Source organism: Pelophylax lessonae (assembly GCF_965119305.1).
Source record: "Pelophylax lessonae genome assembly, chromosome: 5".
NCBI classification, from domain to species: Eukaryota; Metazoa; Chordata; class Amphibia; order Anura; family Ranidae; genus Pelophylax; species Pelophylax lessonae.
Genome location: NC_138772.1, coordinates 444023054 through 444041207, shown reverse-complemented (window position 1 = coordinate 444041207; position 18154 = coordinate 444023054). Strand labels below are relative to the sequence as shown.

General features: G+C 41.9%; 1 protein-coding gene across 1 annotated transcript in view; it reads right to left on the bottom strand.

Annotated features, from left to right (window-relative positions):
* Positions 1–18154, bottom strand: part of LOC309556811 (uncharacterized protein C8orf34 homolog) — a 424769-nt gene that overhangs the window by 251913 nt on the left and 154702 nt on the right. The window contains exons 4-5 of the mRNA XM_082259329.1: positions 5274–5402; positions 5001–5029 (exon numbers count right to left, since the gene is read on the bottom strand). Of these exons, the coding sequence (XP_082115455.1) occupies positions 5001–5029; positions 5274–5402 (158 nt within the window). The remainder of the gene's footprint in view (positions 1–5000; positions 5030–5273; positions 5403–18154) is intronic.

Genomic DNA, 18154 nt, shown 5'->3' with positions numbered 1-18154 from the left:
CAAGTGGGGCATAGAACCGGCCCCTGCTCAGACACAGTTTACACCATCCATGCTGGGGAAGGAGGCCAGCGATCTGTCCTTGTCTTCATCCGTACTCAGTAGGTCAGTGGCAGAGACTTTTTACTTCTCTTCACCAGGAATCCTTTAGGCATGTCTGTGGCAGAAGCGGTGCAGCCTTTTTACAGGAAATCAGAGCAGCCTAGGGGGCAATTGCCCCCCCCTGCCCCCTGGCCCAGTCCACCCCTGGGGGCAGGTGATACAAAAAGTAAGGTCTGTGGTGGATGAGATGATGGAGAAGTTTGAGGTTTAGTCTTTAGGTAGAGGAAGAATAGGAAGAAGACGCTCTCTTGAAATATGTTCAATTGGCTGGGAGATAAATGCTTTGTTTTTCCTTAACATGAATTTGATATATGAATTTTGCAACATGCAAGTGCAGGGTGTGCAGGATCTCTATGTGATTTCTGGTTAACCAGGGCAAAAAGAAATACTAGAAAAAATATCTCAAAATAGCTCTTTTACTCAGGGCTTTACAGGAACAGATAAGCAGCATGTACATAAAAAATGAAATTCAGGCTTGTACTCTAGCAACAACAACTTGAATGAAACAACAGATCAAAAAAATTATTTAGCTAAAAACATAAAATGGTGGTACCATATATAAAACTGGTTTTGTACGGTAACGATGCCTTTCCAATTCATATCAGATCTGTGAAAAATTAAGAATAAAGTAGGATTTCAGGCTAATCTTAAACACTTGCCAACTGCCCACAGTACATATTTGACGGTAAATACCGGTGTTATGGCAGAAGCTAGCTGCCATACCCCAGTAATGTTATGTACTGTAGGTGATTCAGCGTCTGATAAAAGTGGTTCCACACAAGGGCGTTTAGCAGAGCGCGTTGTCACCAGTGTTATGCTGTTTGAAATACTTTTTGATCCACTGCTCACAGTTTTGTTCTATGTAATGCTTTGAATTTCAATAAAATATTGTTTAAAAAAAAAAAGTGGTTCCACAGGCAGGTTTCTCCGCAGGATAACTTTAAAAGACGGCGTTTCCCGGTCGTTTCGCAGCTTACCGGAGCCATCCATAAACCGAGAAGCGATCCGGTGCAGCTGTTTGCTGGGAAGGAAGTCAAGGCAGCGCACTCGGTTCTATGCCCTTGGATAAACGGAGCGACCTCTAATGTCACTTTCGGTTCTTGGGCATAAAGAAAGGTTTTTTTTTTTTTCTTAAAGTGAAAATGTATTTGTTTTTAAAGTTAAATGAGAGATCTGGGGTCTTTTTGACCTCTCTCTCAATAAAGAGAACCTGTCATGCTTATTTCCATTACAAGGGATGCTTACATACCTTGCTTACATTCCTTGTAATAAGATAAAAAAATAAAGTTAAATAAATAAGAATTTAAAATAAGTTGCACATGCAAGTAATGCCCGCATATGTAAACGGTGTTCAAACCACACATGTGAGGTATCATCGCGATCGTTAGAGTGGGAGCAATAATTCTAGCACAAGACACTTCTGTAACCCTAAACAGGTAACCTGTAAAAAATTTTAAAGCCTTGTCTATGGAGATTTTTAAGTACCGTATTGTGTCACCATTCCACAAGCGTGTGCAATTTTAAAGCATGACATGTTAGATATCTATTTACTCGGAGTAACATCATCTTTCATATTATACAAAAAAATTGGGGTAACTATTGTGTTTTTGTTTTTTGCATTAAAGTGTATATTTTCCAAAAGAATTGCATTTGAGAGAATGCTGCAAAAGTACAGTGTGATGTAAAATATTACAATGATCGTAATTTTATTCTCTAGGGTCTGAGTAATTTTCTAGCAATATATATATATATAAACTTGTAAACAAAAAGTTCCAAAAAAGGCCTGGTCAGCAAGTCACCACTCCTAGCTTCTATACTAACGAGCATGTGGAAGAAAGATGCCTATACTTACCTATTTTCAGACTGTTCCAGCCAAGTGATTGGCTCCCGAGTCATTTAGCACCAGCTACAAAGCAGAGGAGGGAGCACCGGCAGCAGATGGACCATAGGATGCTTATGGGTGATATCATTGCATAGGCATTACCAGTTGTTGTTGAGCTCTCTCTCTTTTTTCATACAACATACCTTACTACTCACATCTGCAGGCTCCCTCCAGCACTGCAACCAGTCCCACAGCCTGCTCTGTAAATTGTCACTGGCAACATTTGAATTCCAACCACTTCAGTTTACCATGCAGGGTTGATGTACCTGTATTGTACATGATTACACTGAAGCCAGTTGAAGCAGGGTGTGTGGTAAGTGATAGAGCTTCTTCTCCTCTCCCTTAAACATAATGAGCATTTAACCCTTGCAGTCATTTTCCTGGAGTTGGCCTTTAAAGTGGATGTAAAGGCTGAAGGTTTTTTTTTACCTTAATGTATTCTATGCATGAAAGTAAAAAAAACCCTCTGTGTGCTGCTCCACCTACAGTCCCACCTAATACTCACCTGAGCCCCCTCTCGATTCTGCAATGTGCATTGGGGGCATCGGCTGTCCCAGGTCTCTCTCTCTCTCTTTGTTGGCTGAGGCATAGCAGGGGGAGCCATTGGCTTCCACTACTGTCAATCACAATCAGTTGAGCCAATGAGGAGAAAGCAGGGGGTGGGGCCGAGCTTTGGATCTATGTGTCTTATGGACACATAGAGAAGGTCTCGGTATCGAGCACACACCAGTGCCCCTATAGCAAGTGACTTACTAATGGGGGAACTGGTCAAGTTGGAGGAGCCAGGAGCACCAGTGGGAGATCCAAAAAGAAGAGGGTCGGGGCTGCTCTGTACAAAACCATTGCACAGAGCAGGTGAGTATGACATGTTTGTTTGTTTTTTTTGTTTTGTTTAAACTATGCCTTTAATATCACTTTAAGCTTTGAAAATAAAAGATAGAAGCTGAATGGTTACTATGCACAGCTGATCCAGATTCTGGGTACTCCAGTTATGATAAATCTCCCTCATAGTATATCTCTTCTGCAAAAAAATACAGTCTTCTCACAGTTTTCTTTTGTTTTTTCAGTAACTAAATTTCTGCTTTAAATTGGAAGAACAACCACCCTAACTATCCCTAAAAACCTTCCCTCCCCTCTTCTCCTACCTATCCTGCATACCCCATAAAAAAGATCTGTGTACTTACCTATTTTTAATCTGGTCCAGTCATGTGATCTAGCAGCTCCCCTGTGTAAGGAAGCGACTGCTGCAGGGGAGAGCGCCAACAATAACTGGGCCATGGGAGCCTATCGATGATGTCACAGCTCCGGCAATTCTTTGCCATTGTTAAGCACTCCCTTTCCCTGAGTCTGGCGTTGGAAGAAGCTGATACTAAGTCAAATCCAGTTACTTGCATTAGTTGCAATAGAAAAAAATATATTTTATAAATTATTCATAAATACCTAGCTGCACTCATGTTTTTCTTTTATATTTGTCTGGGGTTTAGCTTAAAAGCTCTACAAGCAGTACATGCCTCCTTTGCATGTGAATGGATAGTTTATGAACTTTAAAGTGAACACAGATTACTACCAGACTGCAAAAAAGTCCAAACTGGTAAAGTTTGTGACTTTCATAAGAGTATATAAATGAAAAGGAAAACATCTATACTGCCCAAGGCAACCAACACAGGATTGTTGCACCAGAAATCTATTGTTGGTTCATCCCCATAAAAGAGTTAAATTATTCAAGCAGAATAATGGTTGACTGTTTAAACAAATGTTAAACTGGAAATAAAAAGCAGCCATGGCATATAAACCATGGCAGTTTGCATGCAATGTAATGTAGCTGTGATAAGCCCAATGGAGCAATACTGTTTTTTCAAATGTACATCTATTCACAGTGGTGACTCTTCCATAAATCAAGGTTATTTAAAAGCAAACCAGCCAATGAGAGTTCACACTCGACCCAAGATGCATTTGGACATAAACATTCTTCTAATATGTTCCAGAGCCTTTGGGTAACCAGACAAGGCCTAGGCCCTTACATAGACCTGATTTGCAGTTCACCTGGAGAATTTGTTCTCACAACCTCTGAGAAAAAAGTATATAAATATTTTTTTTTTACATCTGTAGCACCCTCTAGTGTGCTAGAAGTTAGTGCAGGCCAAAAAACACATATAAGCCGGTGGGTCTTAATTGGTTCAGGGTTTATTAGCGGTCAGGGCTGGATGACTCATCTCAGCAGCTCTCTGATGCTTCCCCATTTCCAGAATGATGGAGAATGTTCTGGAAGATAGTGGGCAGAGGATAGGAGGGCTGCTCAGCATATTGGTCTCTGGCCAATCCCCAGGAGTGGGCCTGGCAGGGAGCCTTTAAATATTGATAAGCCATGCCAGCAGGGAAGAGGACAGAGTTAGTAGATCAGCACTGCTAGGGACTAACAAGGGGGGGGGGGGTGACTAGCCAGTCTCCCTGAAGACAACGGTTTGGTGTGCTCAAGTCTTCATCCTTCCCTAGGAGATCCTGAGAGTCAGCCTGGTGGGCTGGAGAAGAGTAAGTCTGGAGGACTGGTGAGGAGAAATGGCAAGCTGTTTCACTACATTTTGCTGCACAACTAGGGGCTACGAGTTCCTGCCTGTAAAGGGATATTGCTACAAATCTGACTGGAAACCTGTCAGATTACTCCATTGTTACTGGAACAAGCAAGTGTGTGCAGGAGGCAAATGAAGGAGACTGTATGTATATAGCAAGATGTCTCTGAAGTTGTTGTTGAAGTTTTGTTGAAGTCAAGTGGGCATCCTATAACCTCCAAGCCCTATCCAAGTTATTAACCATCTAATAAATAACAAAAACAAAGTCACAGACTGTTCTCTGATGCTGGGGTGCTTGTGAAAATGTGGCGTGCCTGGCTGTGCAGGAGTGCAGGGATCCAAGTTCATCTGCGGCTCCTGCGTGGGGTGCACTACATATACAGTATAATTTTGGGGTATTATGCATTGCATCTGTACTATTTAGGATACAAGTAAAGTACATTTGCTCTTACCTGCTCAATGTCATCCGAAACAGCAATACCTATAAGAACAAAATAAAAATAAAATTAGTCAAAATGTTTGAAATTCCAGGGTACTTATAATGCTGTGAAAAATGTAAAGCATCAGGAATAACATTAAATATATTTCAGTATTAAACAAAATAATATAAATTATGCTGTATATCAATCATACACACACATGAACATATAAGTACATGTCTCTTTTAAACCCCAACAAGGTTATTGTAAACACATACTATAAGCATCAAATTTGGCACTACTTACTACGTGACAGGTTCTCCAATGCTTTCCCAAGTTTTTTGCTTTCCTGAAGGATGTGGTTTAATTCATCAAAATCATGACTTTCTGGTTTTGTCCTCCAATCCCATTTAGGGTGTTCAATTGACCTGGGCACTGAAAAACAAGAAAAACATTTGTATTACTCTAAAGTAAGCTTGAACAGACCAGAATTTTCATTAAAGTAGATGTAACTGATAACCAAATTACATTTCCTTTGCTAAAGCATTGTGTATTATAAACAATTGCCATTTTGCCACACATTACACAGGCATGGTACACTGTTGTCACCTTCAAGAAACCTGCCCTAAAAAAATGCCGTGCAGATATGGTAGGGGAGCATGCATATAGACATGGAGTGGCTGGAGAGAGGCTGCAGGAGGTCAGCAGCACTGAAATTCAACAAAAGGTGGAAACAAGTATTGCATTCAAAAGTGACCACTGTATATGGCACATACCCTGAATTTGATAAAGAGCGCCATTGACTGTTTAGAATTGTAATAATAAAAGCAAGGGGAAGGAGAAAACAGCGCAGACCTCTAAAAAGATTGTAGCACAGGGCTGCTAACAAATTTAGCTCTGCTAGGTGGTAGCCAGCCTGGCTAATTTGTAGTTTTTGTGATCAAATGGGTTTCTTCCTAAGCCTGGTTTAGCTGTGGTTCCTCCCTTCTGTCAATAGGCAGTGCTGTTACCTTTGGCATTAGTTTGATGAATTACAGTGAATTCAGGTTATAAATACATATACTTTTCTCAGCCAATCTTACTGGTCGCTGAGTATGCTGGGAGAAGGTATTTATTGGAGGAAGTCAGGCGATCTGGGTCCTTTTTTTCACCCAGACCGGTGTGTGAGAAACAACTGCTGCTGGGTAGGCCTAAAGCCTGAGGCCTAGCCATGTGCTCTATACCTGGAAGCATGAAGGAAAGGATGGACACCTGAGATGAAGTACCAGAGGTTACTCTGCCATGGACCGGAAAACCATGGAGAGCCTAGGAAAGCATCAAGATAGAATCATCCAGAGAGTTCCTGCACCTTCTGTGAGTTGAGTTTTGTTGCTATAGGAGACAGCTTATGCTGCAAAGTACAGATTGCTGGTTCCAGTCTTAAGGCTCTTTTTCTGTACTGGTTTCTACCTTTTTCAACATTTTTGTCTAAGGAGTCTGCCGGTCTGCTGCTGTTTTTGACTGAGGGTGTCCTGTGCCATATCCCTCTCTCCTACATTTTTTCCTGTTGTGGGAAATAAACATCTTTTTGTTCAAGCATAAAAGTGACTGGCACCCATCTTTCTACCTTGCACACTACCGACCATTACCACTAAAAACCTGCACCCTGAGGAGGAATGTCGGCCCTCCCTGTCTCTGGGGCTCGCCACCAGGCGTCTGGAGGTAGGGAGTGGGTAGGCGCTACATGATCAAAGAGCTTTATTAAAAACAAAAATTTAAAACAATTATATAGTCACAAAATAAAAAGTGAAAGAGCACCGAATGCCAGAAAATCTCTACTTCCATGATCACTTTGTATCAGAGGCGTTATTCCATCCCTAGTTTTCCTTCCACCCAGTACTCCGCCAGTCTGCCTTGCCGCCCTTGCCCCATGCTTTGGAGCTTATTTAAAACGAGAGCAGGTAGCCAATGGGGTTAAGCTGAAGAAGAGGAGTCCTCAAAACACGTCCTGTGACTTCACTTTTACAGGAGACCATCGCCCACTAAATGCTGTCCTTGGGATTGAGCGAGCTGGCATCCAGCCCAGCTCTTCACTTATCAGCTAGCCAAACAGTGATACGGACACTATGGCTTCTCATCCATCCTTTCCTTGTGACTGTATTGTGTGTTGAGTGGGCTCTCTCTCATGGACTATATGCAGTCTTTCACATTTTATTTTGCGAGTATACTGTTTATAATAAAGCTCTTTGATCCTTTTACTACACCAGAGGTCTGTGCTGTTTTCTCCCTTAAGGTGGAAGTAAACCCATTGATTTAACTGTTTCAGAAAAAAGTTACATTCCCAGCATGCTGCAATTGCTAACTGTCATATTTGCTTGTGCTGTCAACTACTGTCAAACCATCAAATGGCTGGTGTCATAACTGATCACATGTGCAGCATCATGGCAGTGGAAGATCAAACAGAAGCTTCCTTGGCTAAAAACGATAGGAGGGTTTACTTCCTCTTTAACTTGCTTTTGTCTTCACAGGTGAAGTTCCCTCTCCCTAATTACAGCAGCACTCCCACCAGTGTGTAGTAGCTGTGTGTCTAGGTGTTGGGCTATCTGCTTAGTAGTTCACATTATTTATTGATTGCTGTATTTATATTTACATTTTTAATTTTAGGTCCTATTTATGTCATACATAGCTTTTTGGTTTGCTATGGTAAATCCAGGGAGAGTGTAGCGCTGTGAGTTGAACACCCTGCTGGTGTGGTTTTTGGCATTGGTCAGAATTCTGTCATGCCTTTATACAAAACATGCCAGCATCTGCAAAAAATAATGTATAAGCCTGTACATTTGTTGCACAAAGCCATAGTGGAGTGGTGACACTGAATCTGGCCATAACACTGATCAAAATTTGGCCCACGAGGGGTGAACAAGGCAGCAAAGGACTTCCATAATATACTATACACCATAGCAGAAACAGCCCAGCTGAAAAGAGCCAACTGCAAGAAAACATTCAACAAACAATCCAATAAATGGTTCGACAAAGAATGCAAAGCATTAAGGAACACCTTACGAACAGCCTCCAAAAACAAACACAGAAACCCCGACGACAGCGACCTAAGCATAGCCCATGGCATTCTTCAGAAACAATACAAACAAATCCTTAAAGAGAAAAAGCAAAACTTAATCTCCAACAACCTTCAACAGTTAGAAGAGGCACTTGAGGAGAATTCTTTCTGGGAAATATGGAAGAATATTTGCTCAGCACTCAGGAAAAACAACCTCCACATCCAAAATGGCGACATCTGGCTCATTTACTTTAAGAACCTCTACAAAGATATCCCAGAAGAGGAGTTAACTGCAGAACAAAAAGACCCCAGCAAAAGACTACACGATATGGAGGAAAAAATCAAGGACTTCCAAAACCCTCTGGATGTACCAATTACACTACAAGAAGTAACAGAGAAAATCCAACAACTGCAAACTAAAAAAGCCAGTGGGATGGATGGAATCCTGCCTGAAATGATTAAGCATGGCTCCCCAGACGTACATGCTGCAATATGTAAAGTGTTCAATCTGGTACTGAGTGCTGGTCACTACCCTAAAATATGGAATCAAGGTCTCATAACACCCATCCATAAGAGTGGAGACCAGTATGATCCAGCCAACTACAGAGGGATATGTGTCAGCAGTACATTAGGGAAACTATTCAACAGTATTCTCAACAAACGGATCCTAAACTTCCTAACACAACACAACGTCCTCAGCAGAGGTCAGGCGGGTTTCATGCCAAACCATCACACTACAGACCACATCTACACCCTGCACCCTGTCTGATCAAGAACCATGTCCACAATACAAGACAATGGGAAGATATTTGCCTGTTTTGTGGACTTTAAGAAGGCCTTTGATTCAGTGTGGCACCCAGGCTTATTCCTCAAACTATTGGAGAGTGGAATAGGAGGGAAAACATATGATGTCATCAAGGGTTCATATACCGAGAACAGCTGCAGCGTAAAGTTGAATGGAAAAAGAACAGAGCACTTCCGGCAGGCCAGAGGAGTCAGACAGGGCTGCAGTCCAACCCTCTTCAACATCTACATCAATGAACTGGCTGCAGCTTTAGAATCCTCTCCAGCACCTGGACTGACTCAGCATGACACCGAGGTGAAGTTCCTGCTGTATGCAGATGACCTCCTACTCCTGTCACCAACAGAGAAAGGCCTACAAGACAGCCTAGAAGTGCTGGCGAAATACAGTGCCACATGGGCACTACCCATCAACCCAAATATAACAAAAATCATGGTCTTCCAAAAAAAGAACACAAAGAGCCCTTAATTTACACTAAACAGCCGCACTCTTGAGGAAACTAACAGCTACACTTACCTCAGCCTAGAAATCAACCAATCAGGAAGTTTCAAGCCAGCCATAGAGGCACTAAAAGACAAGGCACGCAGAGCCTTCTATGCCATCAGAAGACAAATGTCTCACCTAAAACCCCCAGTGAGAGTCTGGCTTAGAATCTTTGATAGCGTCATCACCCCAATCCTTCTTTACGGCAGTGAGATTTGGGGTCCTGTCACCTACCCAGACCAATCCAAATGGCACTCAAGCCCGACAGAAATATTCCATCTGGAATTCTGCAAGCACCTCCTCCAAGTCCACCGGAGCACCTCTAACAGTGCCTGCCGGTCTGAGCTGGGCAGATTTCCCTTACTTCTTGCAATACAGAACAGGGCGCTATCATTCTGGGATCATCTACAAAAAAGCAGGCCTGACTCGTACCATCATAAGGCCCTACTGACCAATAAGAACCAGCCCAAGCCTGGTGGTCTGCAACAACTCATCAGCGCCTTGTCTATCCCAAACTCCCAACAGTCTGGCCTGACAAAATAACAAATAAAAAACATAACAAATTATTCAGAAGAAAAATATGTTGAAGAATGGAGAAATGAAATAACAAACTCGAAGAAACTAACTGTTTACCAGTCACTGCAGAGAGACTACAAACTGGCCCCATACCTGGAGGTGCTACAAGAGCCCAAAGACAGACAGACAGACTCTGAGCCTGTACAGAATGAGCGCCCACAGACTGGAAATGGAATTAGGATGGCACAGACAAACCTACAAACCCAGGGAGAGCAGATTGTGCCAGCAGTGTGACCAGGGGGTCCTGGAGGACGAGGACCACTTCCTGATACAGTGCCCTAAGTACTCATCAGTGAGGGACACGCACTTCCACAGACTATGTGCTTTCACCCCCGGACTTCAATTCTATAGAAGAGGAGAGGAAACTCCAAATCCTACTGGGAGAAGAGGAGCCAATGGTGAGAATAGCTGCACAATATGTGACAGCATGTCACAGACTGAGAGGGACATGCAAAACTGAGGACTTAAAAATCCTTTACATGGACCCACCCCCCATTCCCCCTTTATATTACCTATTACCCCCCCCCCCCCCCAAACTCAACTGCTTTGGCAATGCTAAAATTTATTTGGTCCTGCCAATAAAGCTTATTTGAATTGACTTGAATTGAATTTCATTGAGACAGGTGGACACTTGCTGGGCTGGGAGAGACTGACTGTAAGGGCAGATCAGAGCTGCCACAAGGGATGGGACTGAGCTGGAACAGCGGGCAGAGTGACAACGATGTGAGTCAGGGAACCCAGCTGTGAGCAGTGAGGTCCTTTGAAAGAGTAATCAGTGAGTGGGAGAAGAGGATGACAGTGGGCCGTTTGATAGGTGAATGGGAGCAGGAAGGAAGGTTGCTGGGGGCTTTGGGATCAGTGAGCAGAAGCAGGAACAGTAATCACAAGAGGCTATGTAATCAGTGAGCAGAAGGAAAGGACGCCAGGGGCCATGTGATCAGTGAGTGGGAGCAGGAGAAAGCAATGCTAAGGCCATGGAATCAGTGAGTGTGAGCAGGAGGAGCAGACGCTGGGCTGCGTGAGTCAGTGAACCTCTGTAGGAATCTAGGATGGAAAAGGATTGAGGGTCCTAGTAGATGACAAAGTCAGCAATAGCATTGTAATGTCAACCTGCAAGCAGGGCTAGTGGACTACTAACATGCATTTAAAAGGATATTTACTTAAGAAGTAAAACTATTTTAAAACTTTTCCAATTTACAAAACTAGTTTGGCCACATCTTGAGCATAACTGTAACATCCAGTTCGGGTCACCAGTCCTGAAGAAAGATGTGCTGGACCTGGAAAAAGTCCTAAGAAGGGCTACTAAACTAATAAAGGAGTTGGGGGAAATGATTGCAATATACAGATATATAAATGGTGATTCTGGCGTAGGGGAAAACAATTAAATCTTAGGTCTCTTAAGAAGACACGCTGTCACTCAACAAAGCTAACAGTGATTCTAAAGGTTCAGATTTATATATTTATTTTAAAAACAAACATGTCATACTCACATGCTCTGATCCTCTTCTCGGGTCCTCCACCAGTGCTTCTGGCTCCTCCCCCTTGGCTAATGCCCCCAATAGGAAGCTGCTTGCTATGGGGGGCACTGGTGCTTGCTCGTTCCCAAGCCCCACTCTATGCATCCATAAGACACACAGAGCCATGGTTAGACCCCGCCCACCTCCTCAGATGGACATCTTAGCAAATGAAATATACAGAGATGTGGGAAATGGTAGTAACTTGAATAAACATACTCACACACATGCAGATTAAACTAGATGGACTGATGTCTTTCTTCAACCTTAACAACTATGTAACAATGCTCTGGCGAAGGAGGGGATTCCTTCATTCAACTGTTGAGGCTGAAGTGTCCATTGCATTCCACACTTAAACCTTAGTTCAACTTTACACCACACACCCACACACACACACACACACACACACACACACACACACACACACACAGCGCTATCCAACTGCCAGCCATGAGACACCTGTCATTGTCCACATATGGCAATTACTATATTTGGGTAATGACATCACCAGCATCACTCCTTTGTTTACATTTAACTGTCGGCTGGGGAATCTCCTGGCTGGCAGCTGAATGGGATCAGAGGTGAGTCACCGGTTCATAGGACAGTCGCAGCCACTGATGTCCTAGCAACCCACCAGCCCCATTTCAAAACCAGTGACACTCATGAAATCTTCCCAGCAAATACATGCTCTACCTTGAGCATTAGCGTTTCTGTATGCCATCTCAAAATTGGTCTTAATAACCTACAGTTTCCTATTCTGCAAACTGGTGGCAATTCTTTTTGAATCTGTCACAGGCATAGCGATTGGTCCTTAAAGTCATACACATTGGAAGGGCAAATGAGACTGTCACGAGGCTTTCCTGAATTAGGCACAGGTTATGTTAGATAGTGTTGTAAAACGCCAACAAGTGTTGTACATGCTGTAGCGAATTCCCTCCTTGGTGCTTTAGCAAACAATATATCAATCATTTATGATTTACATCTATATTAAACTTTCTTTTTTATAATTTTTATATATAAATAGGCACACACATATTATAAATCCCTGCAGGAACATTTAATCCAGTTGTTGTTCAGGCAATTTAGACGCCTCTGCAAAATATTACCACAAAATCCTTTAACAGAGAAACTGGTGATTTTCAGGTCCAAAAATACTGGATAAATAGAAATAGTTTTTCTGCTGTATTTAATCTTAGTCCTTGGCCACAAACTAAATAGACATTTAAAAAAAACGTGCTTGTTTGCAGAACCCTTACATATTACTGTACAGTTATTTAGAAATGGAACATCAAACATCATATCTTAGCAAATTCACATCTACAGTTGTTTGAGATTCGGAAACAGCCACTTCTGTCATTGTTGGTGCCATGTGTCTTATGATTAGGTTAATGAGATGTATATCTTGTTTTTAATTTGCTAACAAAGTAAATTAACGTGGTTGTAAACCCCATTCATGAAATCTGACCTGGGTACATATATCTGTAGTCAGAAATGAAAAAAGAAGAAAATACCTATGCGCTGCTACTTTGGTATAGGATAAGAGAGTGAACAAGATGGTGAGTTCAAATGATAAGGTAATAAAGGAAGAAAAGAAGGAAATAAGCAGCCAATTCTGTATTTTCACAAAATACTGGTAGTAATTAGCATAGAGGGGGTGAATCAGTGCTAATTTCTTTATAAATAATAAATAAAACCAAGCATAAAAATATATGATGATCAACTTCAATCAAATAAATAGTGTGGGAAACTGTTAAAGAGGTGTGGGAAATGTTGCGTGGTGATGGTGAATAAAAACGTGAAGATAAAGTGCTGGTGCCTATAAATACACAGATAATACGTGGCCACAAAATATATGAAATCCTGTAGTGTTTACTTATCTCTCTCCAAAGCTCTGAGTGCTGTGTCTTTCTGCTGCTCTGTTCCTCTGTTATCAGCATAACTTCTGACAAGTTCTCTGACACACAAGATAAAAGCAGCTGGAACTTTGTGTCAGGGAGGGAGCTTAGAGATATTTAAGCAGAGAGCTGGTCTATTCACACTACAGCTCTGCAAATTTATTTGTTCCTCTGCCTATGTGGGGGAGGGGGGGAGGGGGGGTGCCTTTCCTCCAATCAGCTCACACACAGTGTATGCCCAAACTCCACACCCACTGCTGAATGAGGAAGAAAGATTTATAACACAATGTGCACTTTCTAAAGAATGTAGAAAAGGAAACATCGATATACATGTAAAACCTATGTAGGGAGATTTGTTTCATTTCTGTGTATTATCTGAGGCTGCTCACTTCACCGGGTATATGTGAGGGTTTACATCCTCTTGAAGGTAATCTTATTTGTGTAGAACAAAGATGTTACAGTGAGAAACCTTTTGATGCATCAGGCTTTTTGTCTATGAAAGGCAGAAAGGAGATGACAATGAATGTATTCAAGAATCTCTCCTCTGCATTACACACAGGTAAGTAAAAAAGTATTTCCAGATTATTGACAAAAGGAACTGGGGTGGACTGGTGTAATACAGAAAATTGGTGGGAAAATAGCAGGTAGGCTATTATTATTACATCCATTTAAAGGTAATATATCCTTTTTGTACATGCAGCCTGAGTCTGCTAAAATACATTTTATCTGGGTATTGCTCCTGTTACAACAATCAGCTCTCTCCTATAAATATATTAATGATTTCCATCATCAGCAACATGATAATCCTAGTGTGAACCACTTCACTGAATAGCTAATTAAGTTACTGGAAGCATCACGTTCGTGCCAACTGGGAGAATTTCACTATGTGACAGGCTGTGATCAAGACAAAGCTCTGTCACTGATTGCAGTACAGATGCCACATGGCTGTGCCTTGCAAGGAGTCAAGATCTACAAGCAACACAAAGGTTTATAGTATTTTTTGTGCAAAAGTGCAAAAATGGCACCAAATTGATTAATACAATTGCTTCAAAATGGGAAAACCTTATAACCTTATATCAAAACAATAACTGAAACCTAACTTCAGAATTTCACAGGCAGGAAGATTTAAAAGAAAAAGTATATACAGTACTGTGCAAAAGTTTTGGACAGGTATAAATGCTATAAAGTAAGAATGCTTTCAAAAAATATATATTTTATTGTTTATTTTTATCAATTAACAAAATGCAAAGTGAGCAAACAGAAGAAAAATCTAAATCAAATCAATATTTGGAGTGACTACCCTTTGGCTTCAAACCAGAACCAATTCTTCTAGGTACTCTTTCACACAGTTTTTTGAAGGAACTTCGGCAGGTAGGTTGTTCAAAACATCTTGGAGAACTAACCACAGATCTTCTGCGGATGTAGGCTGCCTTGAATCCTTCATGTACCCCCAGACAGACTCAATGATGTTGAGAACAGTGCTCTGTGGGGGCTAAACTATCACTTCCAGGACTCCTTGTTCTTCTTTACACTGAAGATAGTTCTTAATGACATTGGCTGTATGCTTTGGGTCCCTGTCCTGCTGCAAAATAAATTTCCAGGGCGCCTCCTTGATGGGGATGAAGTATCTGCCTGTTTTTCTCAGTATTGATGACACCATTGGTCGGGCAACATTGAGGACTAAAGACGCAGTAGTAAGCCAGGGAAATTTTATGCAGCAGATGAAATATACATCATCCTTACTTTCCTTCAACATTGAAAGATTTCCACCAGTGCCTTCAGCACAGAACTGGTGGAAACCAGTAGGACCCAGGTACACCTATCTACTGTCAAGAGAAGTTTGGCCAAAAGTGGTATTCATGGAAGGATTATGAATAAAAAGCCATACCTCCAACGTGGAACTAAGGCTAAGCAACTCAACTATGCATAAAAACTTAGGAACTGTGATCCAGTAAAATGGCCACAGGTGCTCTCGACCAAGGAGTCAAAATTTAAAATATTTGGCTGTAGCAGGAGGCAGTTTGCTCGCCAAAGGGCTGTGGAGCAGTGAAATAATGAGTGTCTGCAGGCAACAATGAAGCATGGTGGAAGTTCCTTGCAAGTTTGGGGCTACATTTGTACAAATGGAGTTAGAGATTTGGTCAGGATCAGCGGTGTCCTCAATGCTGGGAATTACAGGCAGATACTTATCCATCATGCAATACCATCAAGGAGGCATGTGATTGGCCCCAAATTTATTCTGCAGCAGGACTACGACCTCAAACATAAAGCCAATGTCATTAAGAACTATCATCAAAACTGACCAGTCATATCTTAACAGCGGCCAGGTGTTTGATAGCTCTCCAATGGAAGAGACTAACACCACCGACATTAACCAAGCTCTATGCTAGAATCAAGGATGTAGAGATCATGAAATCCCTAACAACACACCTAGCTGATAAGGCAGATCGTCACAGTGCGGTTTGGGAACCATGGTTTCTCAGAAAAGATCCTCCATGAGCCTCTAAAGACCCTCCTCCAACTGTGGTCTTGACTCTTTCGATCCCCAGAAGTGAAGAGCTTTGTCTTTTTATTTTTTCTCGCTCTCTCTTTCCTTTGTTTTCGCTTTCTTCTTTTCCCCGATGTTTGCTTGATGTCTTATATACAGTATCTCTCAGAAGTGAGTACAGCCCTCACATTTTTCTAAATATTTTATTATACCTTTTCATGTGACAACACAGAAGAAACAACACTTTGCTACAATGTAAAGTAGCGATTGTACAGCTTGTATAACAGTGTAAATTTGCTGTCCCCTCAAAATAACTCAACACACTAAAAGCCATTAATGTCTAAACCGCTGGCAACAAAAGTGAGTACACCCCTAAGTGGAAATGTCCAAATTGGGCCCAATTAGTAATTTTCCCTGCCTGGTGTCATGTGACTCGTTAGTGTTAAAAGGTCTCAGGTGAAAATATGGAGCAGGTGTGTTAAATTTGGTGTTATCACTCTCTCATTCTGGTCACTGGAAGATCAACATGGCACCTCATGGCAAAGAACTCTCTGAGGATCTGAAAAAAAGAATTGTTGCTCTACATAAGGATGGTCTAGGCTATAAGAGGATTGCCAAGACCCTGAAACTGAGCTGTAGCATGGTGGCCAAGACCATACAGCGGTTTAACAGGACAAGTTCCACTCAGAACAGGCCTCGTCATGGTTGACCAAAGAAGTTGAGCGCACGTGCTCAGAGTCATATACAGAGGTTGTCTATGGGAAATAGACGTGTGAATGCTGCCAGCATTGCTGCAGAGGTTGAAGGGGTGGGGGGTGGGGGGGTCAGCCTGTCAGTGCTCAGACCATATGCCGCACACCTCTTCTAAAGATGATGCACAAGAAAGCCCGCAAACAGTTTGCAGAAGACAAGCAGACTAAGGACATGGATTACTGGAACCATGTCCTGTGGTCTGATGAGACCAAGATGACACCATCTGAACCAAATAAGGTTAAGTGCGTGTGTCGGCAACCAGATGAGTACAAAGACAAATGTGTCTTGCCTACAGTCAAGCATGGTGGTGGGAGTGTTATAATCTGGGGCTGCATGAGTGCTGCTGGCACTGGGGAGCTACAGTTGATTGAGGGAAACAATGAATGCCAACATGTACTGTGACATATTGAAGCAGAGCATGATCCCCTCCCTTCGGAGACTGGGACGCAGGGCAGTATTCCAACATAACGACCCCAAACACACCTCCAAGACTACCACTGCCTTGCTAAAGAAGCTGAGGGTAAAAGTGATGAACTGGCCAAGCATGGCTCCAGATCTAAACCCTATTGAGCATCTGTGGGGCATCCTCAAACGGAATGTGAAGGAGCGCAAGGTCTCTAACATCAACCAGCTCCTCGATATCATTATGGAGGAGTGAAAGAGGACTCCAGTGGCAACCTGTGAAGCTCTGGTGAACTCTATGCCCAAGAGGGTTAAGGTAGTGCTGGAAAAAAATGGTGGCCACACAAAATATTGACACTTTGGGCCCAATTTGGACCTTTTAACTTAGGGGTGTACTCACTTTTGTTGCCAGCATTTAGACATTAATGGCTGTGTGCTGAGTTATTTTGAGGGGACAGCAAATGTACATTGTTATACAAGCTGTACACTCACTACTTTACAATGTAGCAAAGTGTAATTTCTTCAGTGTTGTCACATGAAAAGATATAATAAAATATTTACAAAAATGTGAGGGGTGTACTCACTTTTGTGAGATACTGTGTACATACAGTATATTTATATATATATATATATATATATATATATATATATATATATATATATATATATATATATATACACAGTGGGTACGGAAAGTATTCAGACCCCCTTACATTTTTCACTCTTTGTTATATTGCAGCCATTTGCTAAAATCATTTAGGTTCATTCTTCTTCCTCATGAATGTACACATAGCACCCCATACTGACAGAAAAACACAGAATTGTTGACATTGTTGCAGATTTATTAAAAAAGAAAAACTGAAATATCACATGGTCCTAAGTATTCAGACCCTTTGCTGTGACACTCATATATTTAACTCAGGTGCTTTCCATTTCTTCTGATCATCCTTGAGATGGTTCTACACCTTCATTTGAGTCCAGCTGTGTTTGATTATACTGATTGGACTTGATTAGGAAAGCCACACACCTGTCTATATAAGACCTTCCAGATCACAATGCATGTCAGAGCAAATGAGAATCATGAGGTCAAAGGAACTGCCTGAAGAGCTCAGAGACAGAATTGTGGCAAGGCACAGATCTGGCCAAGGTTACAAAAAGATTTCTGCTGCACTTAAGGTTCCTAAGAGCACAGTGGCCTCCATAATCCTCAAATGGAAGACGTTTGGGATGACCAGAATCC